The sequence below is a fragment of the Aquarana catesbeiana genome, linkage group LG01 (assembly GCF_042186555.1).
Source record: "Aquarana catesbeiana isolate 2022-GZ linkage group LG01, ASM4218655v1, whole genome shotgun sequence".
Classification (NCBI taxonomy): Eukaryota; Metazoa; Chordata; class Amphibia; order Anura; family Ranidae; genus Aquarana; species Aquarana catesbeiana.
In genome coordinates, this window is record NC_133324.1 from 366,173,572 (window position 1) to 366,185,717 (window position 12,146).

General features: G+C 43.8%; 1 protein-coding gene across 5 annotated transcripts in view; it reads left to right on the top strand.

The window, feature by feature from the left end:
* The window catches only part of CDC14B (cell division cycle 14B), a 180,899-nt gene that overhangs the window by 76,091 nt on the left and 92,662 nt on the right, over nt 1-12,146 (top strand). Inside the window, exon 1 of one of the 5 annotated variants that reach the window (XM_073633026.1) lies at nt 8,011-8,725. The exons of the other annotated variants lie outside the window; for them this stretch is intronic. Within the exon in view, the coding sequence (XP_073489127.1) occupies nt 8,677-8,725 (49 nt within the window). The 5' untranslated portion in view covers nt 8,011-8,676. Of the gene's footprint in view, nt 1-8,010; nt 8,726-12,146 lie in introns of those variants that run through there. 5 annotated transcript variants of the gene reach the window in all.

A 12,146-nucleotide genomic window follows, 5' to 3' on the forward strand; every position in this document is an offset into this window, starting at 1 on the left:
TGTCAACGTGTAAAATTCTCAAGTGGAGGGGAAGATTTGTGAATTATGTCACATGGACCTCACTGTTGGAATATCCAAGGCAATACATATTATACTATGACCAATTTTCCATGTTGTACAGGCTGAACGGAATGTTCGGTTATATAAGCAGTTAATCTGTTATTGAATATGCGTAATCATAGTACAACTATGCTAGTGTATGCTCACATGTTTTAGGATACATACTGTACATAATTATCTGATGATGTAGTCACCATTTAGAACGTTGCACCAAGACTTTAGGTAGCTGCTTTACAAATACATCCTCGTTTTTTCATGTGGACTATATGATGAGGTCTAGAGTTTCAAAATGTGCACAACATGAATAATGATTTGCCAATGGTAGGATCAAGATATATAATGAAGGGGCCACTGTTTGGTGAAGGATCCATTCAGTTAACTCAGTTCATATTTCTTAAAGCGGGGGTCCACCTATCTATCTTTTTTTTTTTTTTGGGTTCATTCACAAACTTTTCTTCTCAGCATTACATACTCACATATTGTGTGTAATATGTCTGCCTGTGTCAGATTTCATCGGAAAGAATAACTTATATTATTCACTGCAGGCGGTTTCCATCTTCATTGTGGGCATTTGAAGCCCACAAGCATTTATTTCCTGGATGTGGTGAATGCTGTGCTCCCAGCATTCACCGCTCGTTCCTGCACATGCTCAGTGGCATCCTGGGAAGCCTGAGACTAGCTCCCAGGAGTCTGGGAGAGGCTAGAAACACGCCTACTCCCACGGGAGGAGAACCAGGAAGTGCAAAGAAGAATAGAAAAATAAAAGGTAATTACGGCGATTTAAATTTTTTTAAATGGCATGTCAGCATCTAGGCAAGGAAGAGAATACATACAGATATTGTTCAAAATTTGGGTGGAACCCCGCTTTAACAGAAGTTCATGCAGCTAGGTCATTAATGATGATTTTGGTGGTATAATCAACTGCTCACAAGGATATTTAAGAAAAATGGTCTTAGATTGTGGATACCATGTAGCACATTCTCAGTTGCCATGTAACTTGGAGCACCACAAACTGTTGGTTATAGTAGGGGACTATATAATATATGTACATTTAGGCAGTCCCAAACACCAGCAGCTCCACAATACTGTATGTTTAAGCGTACAGTTGTAGTTGGTGTTTGGGATTGTCAAACAGAACAGATGTCCTACCTGTTCATAACACCTGCACTGACAAGCCAATGTTAGACGAGCTTCCTGCTAGGCAACACCTCTTACTAACTTGCAGTAGCAACTCTGATTGGCTCATCTGTTACTGCCACCTTTAAAAGGTGTCATCACCCTACTCTTATGCCCAGTTAGCAATATCTCTTGTGTTGTTTTTGTACTGACCCAGCTTCCTGACTTTTGCTTTCATGTACGCGATTGTGGGACAGCCTCGACCTGTAAAGGTACTGCAGTGTCAATAAACAAGAATCAGGAGATTGCAGTTGCCTTTTCCCTGTACATTTTTTTTTGTAAAATGTATAGGATGGGGGAACTACTAAAGCATGTAGGAACAAGGGTAGATAGGTCCAGTCTGCTGCCTGGGATAATGGATGGGGACAGGGGGGAGAAGATAAGAGGAGGAAGAGAAAGAAGAGAAAAAAGGAGGGGGGCCCAGGAGTGGCAAAAGGGGGTAGGAGAGGGAGGAGGGGGCAGCCCTTCCCCTTTTTTGTCATGACAAAGCGCTCATGCGCGAAACGTGTCGTCAAGGCAACTCAATGACAGTGGTCTTATCCAGAGCCCAGTCACGGTGATCGTCTATCCATCCATCCATCCATTTATCCCTCCATTTTTGTGAAAGGTCCCAACAACCAGCAGCATTTTTCTTTCCCACCACTTCCATCTGGTTTGGCTATTCCTGTTCAGTCCCCCTGTTTGTTTCATTCATCTACCATTGGCTTTATTCCATCCTGAGGGGCCGTAGGGAGTATAGACAGATGTGAGTTCCATCAGCCTGTCTGCAGCAACTTTTCTCCCCTGATCAGCCTCTCAGATCCATCATTGGAATCTGTGTAGTGACACCTTCCACTATTGAGGAATTTCACCCTTGTGGAGACACAGTCTGGAGAGCCAGCGGTCTGCTTCTATCAGCTGACACTCCGGTGGCTCCCCTGTGCTGACGTCATCATCCATCGTCACGGAGCCTCGGTGAGGCTCCGCTCCTCACGGCGGAGCATTGGCTCTGTCCACGCCACGGCCAGTACACTGTTTGTTGGAGCTGGGGAGCCGCTCTGCATGGCGCCAGACCCCACATCCAGCAAGGAAGGTGTGAGTTTTCTTAACCTTTTTTTCAGCACCTTGTTCGGCTCTCAAAAGCTTACCCATTGCCTTTGTTGGGGCATGTTTTGGATGGATCTCCCGTGCTGGTTCCCGGTTGTTTAAAGACTGACTGTCTTTTATTTCAAGTGCATATTCAGATGCTGATATTTAGTGCAATATAACATTACAACATTGTGTTACTGTGGGTTCAATTGTGATATTGGTTCTTATTTTTAATAACTTAGGTTATAATTCACCAACTACTATTGATATTTTATAACTATTATTGGTTGTATTAAACTACTCAGTTTTATTCATTTATGACTGTTGCAGTTTATTTTTATAACACCCTGAGCGCTGGGCTTTATTTGCTCTTTTTTTAGTATGATCTGTATCTACCAGCTACGGTTGGTCCAGCTGCACGGGTATGTGTTTTTTACCTCCCTCCTCTCTTATTTATAAGTCATGCTACAGGTATATAAGATGTTATAATATATGGTGTGGTAAATACACATGTTGCACACCGCATGCCTTGTTGGAGCTCTCCAGGTAGTCTACTATTGGCGCTGTATTATTGCTGTGTTGATATCACTGACACATATGCCTCCCTAGCAACCTCCTCTGGCATCCACCCTGACATCTATCCCTCCCCAGCTTTAGCTTCCTCCTCCCCTGGCTCCCTTACCCTCCTTCTTTGCTGACAATCATCCCTTCTTGGCTAATATATGTATCCCTAAGCAAAGGGGGGCATGCACAATCATTTGTAAGGGAAAAAGACAGTCCTCTGTCACATCACATGACCTGGAACAGGAAGTCATATGACTGCCCCCCAAGATCGCGTGGGCGGTGTGCTCTGTGATCAGTTTCTGGAGGACACTGCTGATCACAGATTAAGGTAAAGAGCCAATCAGCGGCTCTTTACCATGTGATCAGCTGTATCCAATCACAGCTGATCTTGAATGTAGACAGAAACTGGTTATTGGCACTCCTTTCCTCATGCTGATAGCATGAGGAAGGGAGAAGAGAGCCGATAACCGGCTTCTCTAAAAGGGACATGTACACTGATAATCAGGGCACTGATTATTGGTGTCCTTATGAGGGCAGTCCAAACAGTGCCCACCAGTGCTGAAAATAAGTGCCCATCAGTGCCTCCTTATCAGTTACATAGGTTGAAAAAAGACACAAGTCCATCTAGTTCAACCATAAAAATAAAAAATATCATACAATCCCATATACCCAGTACTATACCCAAAGTTGATCCAGAGGAAAAAACCCCCAGAAAAGCAGGATCCAATTTGCTACAGCAGGGGAAACAATTCCTTCCTGATCCCAGAGAGGCAATCAGATTTTCCCTGGATCAACTTTAACTATAAATGTTAGTACACAGTTATACTATGTACATTTAGGAAAGAATCCAGGCCTTTCTTAAAGCAATCTACTGAGCTGGCCAGAACCACCTTTGGAGGGAGTCTATTCCAGATTTTCACAGCTCTTGCTGTGAAGAAACCTTTCCATATTTGAAGATGAAATCTCTTTTCCTCTATATGTAAAGAGTGCTCCCTTGTCCTCAGTGTTGACCATAAAGTGAATGATCTCAGCACCAAGTTCACTATATGGACCCCTTATATATTTATACATGGTGATCATATCCCCCCTTAATCTCCTCTTCTCAAGAGTGAATAAATTCAGTTTCTCTAATCGTTCCTCATAGCTGAGCTCCTCTATGCCTCTTATCAGTTTGGTTGCCCTTCTCTGCACTTTCTCCAGTTCCCCGATAGCCAATCGAAGATGGGCAGACAGGTTGTCTGCTCATCTTTTTTCACTGAACAGTTCCTCCGGATGTATCGCTGCTGTCCGTGACGTCACTTCTGTGCATTCCATGCTGGTTCTGGTTACCTGGTTAGGACGTGCTGCGGATTTATCACCAACACAGCCACGCATTGAGCCTATTCCAGACACCGGAAGCCCCCTTGACTACTGGAAACAGATGAGCTTATGTTTTAGTTTCCTCTTGTGAGTGATTTTAAGTACCTTGCCATTAAAACACTGATCTTAATACTGCACAAAATCTTATAACAAGCTATACAAAAGTTGGGTTTTTCTTTCAAAATCTTCATATTTAGTACTTTGTAGTATTTTATATACAGAATATGTAATACTTAATTCCTTAATATAATCACTTCTAAAAACAAGCATAATCTATGGTCTCATTTAGACCCAGAGTGGAAGTGGCTTTACCTCAAAAATCCACCCACATTCCCTTTATAGTAGTAGTAGGAGGCGATCCTAGTCACCTCCCATAGGATATTGTATACTCTGTCTTGGACTAGGGGAAACTTTCTTGTCAGCAGAATAAATCTGATAATCTTACTGAAGCACAACCCTCATAAAAAAAGGGGGGAGGGGTGAATGTTGTAAGGACCTCCTATTCAGTATGAACAAATGGGGATGAGAATCTTGAAAAATACTAGCTTATCCTAAAACCCAGCTTTTACAGCCTTCCCAAAGTGCATACAAATTCTTTAGATGTACTAGTATGACCTGTCATCACCGGTAGAAGAGCTCCAACAGAGACAGCAAGTCTGTATGTGGACTTTAAAACTCAACTTAGAAAAACTTCCTTCCATTGGAAAGGATATCACTTATCTAATCATTATACTTGATGGTCTAGTTTAGGGGTCAGCAACCCATGGCACGCCACCGCTAATTGTCCGGCCCGTCACAGCCCGCAGACGTGTTTGCCTAGGACAGCGGCAAGTGGCTAATATCACAGGGCTAGATGGGGGTGGGAACCGCTGAAGTTAACTTTTTTACATTGAACAGCAGGTGATTGGTGATGGCACTATGGGGGCAAAGGACACTGTGGGGCAGAGGTCACGATGAGAGCAGAGGGCACTATGGGGGCAGAGGGCAGAGGACACTATGGGGGCAGAAGATACTACAGAACAGAGGACACTTTGGGGGCAGAGGATACTACAGTGGGGTAGGGTGGGGCGCAGGGGACAGAGGACACTACAGTGGGGTGGGGTGCAAGAGGCAGAGGACACTACAGTGGGGGAGTGCAAGGGACAGAGAACACTGCTTTGGGGGGCACAGGAAACTTTCTATGGGGGGAAGAGGACACTATGGAGTTATGTGAAGGGGGCAGAGGACACTGAAATAGGGGGGACACTATTAGGGACCCCTTCTCCCCTGGGGACAGGGACCCCTTCTCCCTTGGGGACAGAGACCCCATCACCCTGGAGGTGGGACCCCATCTCCCCTAGGGACGGGGATCTCATTATCCCTAGGGACAGGAACCCCATCTCCAGACCATGCTGGCTGGCGAAGCTGGCATCGGCCACCTTTGGGTGGCTGACGCCACATGCTCCCTCAGGGAGTTCTAGCTTTGTATTAGTGAAGCACCTTAAAATGAGGTAAACCTGTACTGTTATTACTAGGTTAGGATTATTATTATCGTAACTTATTAGCAGGTAAATGCGGCCCTCCATGCATTCACATTCATTGAATCGGGCCCTTAAGTGGAAAAAGGTTGCTTGACCCCTGGTCTAGATAGAGGCCATATTAGTTGGTTTGGATGTTGAAGCCCTATACTTCTCCATTTCTCATGAACAAGGAGCCAGGACAATAACCATTTGTTGGATGAACTAGATATTTTGAACATGAGCACAATTTTTTATTTTTTTAATCTTTGCTAGATTTCATTTTAAGGCACAATGAGAGGAATTTATCAAAACTGGAGCAGCTGTGTATGGCAACCAGCCAGCTTCCATTTTTCAAGCTTAACTGAACAAGCTGAAGATAGAAGCTGATTGCCATGCACAGCTGCTCCAGATTCTGTCTGCTCCAGTTGTGATCAATTTCCCCAAGTGTGGTAATGTTCAATGGCTCCAACTTCTTCTAGGTACAAGGTACTTATGCAAACCTGTACCTGGAGGTGGTTGGAGTATTATCATGGCACAGGTACATAGATGATATTTTCCTCCATTGGACTGACACTGATTGATTATTTTGAGCTTTACATTCTAAATAATAATAATCTGAATTGCACAAAATGCATTAAGGTAAAAAAACTTCTGAGTTTAGAACCACCTTTTAATATAGTTCTTTTTATGCTTTTTTGCAAATGGCCTTTTTCAAGATTTAAGCATTGTGACCTGTGTACATACTGGCCTTGAGTATTCTAGGTGAAATTAATTATATAATTACAAACAATGTAATTTTTTACAGGTGGCATTGACAGATGGTCTCTGCAAGCAGGGACGTTACATGACAGTTTAAGGCACTGAGCGGCTCTTACAAGCCTGGCGATCTGCTCAATGTGAAACTCCCCCTCTTCTCTATCAGTGCCAACCAATGCCACCTATCAGTGCTCATCAGTGTTGTCAATCAGTGCCACCAAACGATGCCCATCAGTGCCGCCTATCAGTGCTTCCAATTGGTGCAAATCGGTGCCACCTATCAGTGGCCATCAGTGCTGCCAATCAGTGTCACCTATCAGTGCTGCCAGTGAGTTCCCATCAGTGCACTGAGTGCAGGGATGGGGAGGTGAACTCAGCAAACAGGCACAGTGTCCATGGCCTGGTGGGGCATAACTGAAACATGTTGAAATTTATTAATGCCACATGCCAATCTTTAGTATAATAGGTAATTACCACACTACTATTTACAATAAACTACTGGAGGTATAATAAAAAAGTGTCAGTAAAAGGTCTGCCGCTAAGCACTGTTATGTGTTCCCACACCACAAAAAAAAGTGTAGCGCTAACTTACTAATCAACAACTTAACAATAATGGTGGGATCTCTAATGTATGGAAATCTCAATAAACTTCAATATTACCACAATACCGGCGATCTATAACGTCATATATAATACACATCAAAATTAGACTTGGCAGGGATGGTGGAACCCCGTCTACAGATATTTGCAACAACTTTTTAGTTGGGAGGTTTGCATCATTATAGCACTTTGGAATTTTTTATTTTTTTTAGATTGCTACATTTAATTCTATATGTTTTAGTTATTACAATGTGAATTTTTGCACTTGAAGTTTATTTTCCACCACCCTTGCTCATCCATGTCTCTATGGACTTTGCTTTGTGCACTGGTGTGCAGTTATGTTGGAACAGGAAGGGACCATTCCCAAACTGTTCTTACAAAGTTGGGAGCATGAAATTGTCCAAAATGTCTTGGTATGCTGACGCCTTAAGAGTTCTCTTCACTTGAACTAAGGGGCCAAGCCCAACCCCTGTAAAACAACCCCACACCATAATCCCCCCTCCACTAAATGATTTGAACCAGTGCACAAAGCAAGGTCCATAAAGACATGAACGAGTGAGTTTGGGGTGGAGGAACTTGACTGGTCTTCACATTAGAGCAGAGACTGTAAGCCAGACCTTCTCGTCCAACATCAGTGCCTGACCTCACAAATGTGTTTCTGGAAGAATGATCAAACATTACCATAGACACACTCCTAAACCTTGTGAACAGCCTTCCCAGAAGAGTTGAAGCTGTTATAGCTGAAAAGTGTGGGCCAACTCAATATTGAACCCTACGGACTAAGACCGGGATGCCATTAAAGTTCATGTGCGTGTAATGGGAGGCGTCCCAATACTTTTGGTAATATAGTGTAAAAAAAAAAAAAAAAAAAAAAAAAATGTATTTATATATACATACATACATACATACACGTATGTGTGTTTAAGGTTTGGGGTGCACACCCTAATGCAAAAAGCTGCGCACGCCTATGAGCGGACTATATTGTGTGTATGTATGTGAGTGATGTCCCGCACATAATAGACGTGTGAACAAGTCCTGAGCCTGCTAAAACGGGGGTGGAGACTAGCTCCGCCCCCACCCTGGCCATTTAAACTTTAGCGGCGCTCCCTATTGGCGGCTGCGCGCATTCCTTTCAACAACGGCTGGGGCGGGGGCCAATAGAGAGGTTTAATGGCAGCAAGAGGGAGGTGTGTCGCTGTGCCACGCCCACCTGACTCCTTGTTTGCAACACTCGGATCCATAACAAACTGGACGTGTGTGTGCAGGGCGGCGGTGATCAGAGGCTCTTGTGATAAGACTGATGGGGATCGGAGGCCCCCCACTCTTCTAGGTGACGTGCCCGATGTCCGGGTGAGGAAGAGGGGATTTCCTGGTCGCAAATCATTGTCATTCACCGACAAGGACTCGGCACGGGGAGCGGAAGACACTGAGCCGATCAGAAGAGGAAGAGATCGCCTGTGATCTGCAGAGGAAAGTTGATGGGTGCTGGGACTTTGTGGTCGGGGTGGGTGCCAGCTTGTCACACGTCTTCCTCCTGAGTGCGATCAGCCCACACACACACACACACCTCGTCCTCCTCCCTTCATTTTCCAGCATGACCGAGGACAGCGACCTACCGATCGGTGCGGTGACGGTTCTGGAGGGTAAGATCACTATGGATGAAAAGTGTTGTCCTGTTAGTGTGTGATTTCCAGGGATAGACACTCATCGGCCTGTAGATCGGATTGTGTTAAAGCTGACGCTACAATCGCCTTTAGAATCTCCAAAATTACGTGATAGGTGGACAAACCAATCCAAAGTAGTCCAATCACATTGTATCCAATCACAGGCCTTGCACTACATAGCTGTTGATGGATCTGGGGGAGATTGTACAATAAGATTGATGTTTAGTGTATGACCATCACATTGGTAGCCGTACATCTGAGCAAATGAGTTGGATATAGTGCACTCAGATCTATGCCTTATCAAAAAGACACTTTTTGGGTTATATCAATAGATTTAAAGCAGAACTAATTGATCAAAATTATTCTGATCGCTCTGAACAGAATGGCGAATCGGAGGAATAGGTTATTTTTATGAGTACCTTGAATTATCATTTTTTTTTTTTTTTTTTTTTATCCTCTATCAAATACAATCACGTATTTAAAAAAAAAAAAAAAATCTGGCCACCTTTTTAAAGTGGTTATAAAGCTTTAAGGCCTTTCACCTTAAGGCCCGGTTCACACTTGTGCGATGCCAGACATTGCATGTGATTCGCAGCGCACTGCCGTTCACTTTGCATGCGATGTCTGTACGATGCGATATCAGCTATACAGATAGTATGGCTGATATCGCACCGCATTCGGTCCAAACACGCACAGGACCCTTTTTTTTTTTTTTTTTTTCTGTTCGGACCAGAATCGGATCGCATGTGTGTTCACACACATGTGATCCGATTCATGTCCGAACTGTCCGTGCGATATGCAAGCTGACCTGGGGGTTAACAATATATTGACACTCCCCAGCGATTCGCATATGGCAGTGTGAACTGACATGGACGTTGGTGCGATGCGGGAACCCGCAGTGGATTCGCATTATTCTCACAATCACACAAGTGTGAACCGGGCCTAAAGCAGAGTTCCACCCAAAAATTGGACTCACGCTTTAAAGTGATTGTAAAAGCTTTGTTATTTAAAAAAAAAAAACCTCCACTGTGTAGCTCACATTGCACAGAGTGGCCCCAATCCTCGGCTGCTCTCGCGGCTCCTCCCCACATCAGATAACCCCCTAGGAGAAGCGCTCTCCCGAGGGGGTTACCTTGAGTGCGCGCTTCCGAGTCCAGCATTCGGCGTCCATAGATACGAATGCCGGACTCTGCCCTGGTGCCCGCATCATTGGATTTTCTTGACAGCAGCGGGAGCCAATGGCTGTGCTGCTATCAATCTATCCAATTAAATGCCGAGAACCCTGGAGAGATGCACAGCGTGTCCTTGCTGTTGGAAATTCCAGGGCTCAGGTAAGTAAAACGATTCAGAACGCTGCAGCAAGGTTAATGACAGGTGTTGGTCGTCGTGACCACATCACTCCATCTCTTATACCCCGTACACACGAGTGGAAATTCCGCCAGCAAAAGTCTGATGAGCGCTTTTGGTGGGAAGTTTCGCCCGTGTGTATGCTCCTTCGGACTTTTGCTGGCGGAATTCCAGCCAACAAAAGATTGAGAGCATGGTCTCTATTTTTTTTTTTTTTTTTTTGGTCGGGAAAAGTTCCAATCGGAAATTCCGATCGTCTGTACCAATTCCGATGCGCAAAATTCTTACGCATGCTCGGAAGCATTGAACTTCATTTTCTCGGCTCATCGTAGTGTTGTACGTCACCGTGTTCTTGACGGTCGAAAGTTCAGAGAACTTGTGTGACCGTGTGTATGCAAGGCAAGCTAAGCGGAATTCCATCGGAAAAACCATCCAAGTTCCGCTCATGTGTACAGAGCATTAAAGCCCTGCATTGGCTGCCCGTAAAAGAACGGGTTCTGTTCAAAACTGGATGTCTTGTTTAACAGGCATTGCATGGACATGGCCCAGAGTATCTGAAGGAGAAATTTGTCAAGTATGTGCCTACCCGATCCTTGAGATCGGTGAACTTGGCCATTCTGAAGATTCCAAAATTTAAAAAGAAAACATGCGGAGGGAGAACGAGTGAAGTACAAGGAGCTGAATTTTGGAACTCCTTGCCTCTGAAACTGAGACTTGAGAATGACTTTTTGAAATTCCGAAATCAATTGAAAACTGTACTTTTTATACAAGCTTTTGGAGTCGCCTAACTTTAATTGGGGGTGTGATGGACAGACTCCCTGGCCTTTCATTTGTATATTGCCATGCTGGTACGTTGGTTTTCTTAAGGTCTTTTAATGTCAATGTCTTTCTGTTTAGCGCATCAAGGCCTTTGGGTAAGACTGCGTAGGTTAAGCATTTTAATAAATAAATACAATTTTTAAAAAATAGAACGTGGCCTACTTTTTTCAGTGCAATGCAACTTGCCTAAACGCATGAGTCAAAAGAGTTGAGTTTTTATTTTATTTTTTTACTTTAAAACGGCTTAATGCAATTTTAAAAGGGGGGAAAAAAAAGTGTTGCAGTGCATTTTAAAACGCACAGCAGCATGCAAATGCACGTCAACGTGCACATTACGGTGTGAATGGACCCTAATGCTTTCAAAGGTAGATTTGTCTGGTTATCTCCGGTATGGTTTGAAATTGGTTAAATATTTGTCCAAGTACCAAAATCCACACCTACATGTCTCCATGCCGTGTGTCACAAAGGTCACTTGTACCAGCCTAGTTGTGTAAGTGATTGTAAAAAGTAATGTCAGCTTGTCCTTGGAATGGTAACCAAAATCTAAGGTTACATGAGATGGACTTCTTGTTTTTCTACTCCCCCTTTTTCTCTGCAGTCTCCTCCAAATCCCTTGTTAGAGCTGGAAGCCTCCATTGTTCCTTCTTCACAGTGGTAGAAGTTTCCAAACCTTGACTCATCTCTAGCTGCCAGCATCAAACATACTAAAAATACTTGGCTGATTTATCAAGGCTTGTTCCAATACTACAAAGTGCGTGACGTGCGTACTCATATTTAGTAGCTCAGTCAGCGCGTTTACATGCTCCTTTCGCCATTGTAAATTGTTATTGAGTGACAAGTCTTGTGTCAATAGAAATGTCATTTCTGTGAGCTGGGGGATGATTGCAGCTCAAAAGCCTCAGTTCATGCTACTGCGATGTGTGATTTACAGCGCAATTGTGTGTTACGAATTTGTGTAGTCTATTGGGCCAAGTAGCTTTGTAAATCGCATCAAAGTCCTGCAGAAACTTTTTCCAAAATCGCACCGTTCGCATTGTTTAGAATGTACACCATTGACAGCCATGAGATTTCCCTTGTCATTCCGTTCTGTGCTACTGAAGTCGCACCAGTGTGAACAAGAGCTAATTCATTGAGGTAAATGACAATGTATCATTCTAATCCAGTATGTAAGAAATATACAGCTGATAGAAGTCTTTTCAACTTGCTGGATCAGATCTCTTTTGAGTTTATAAAT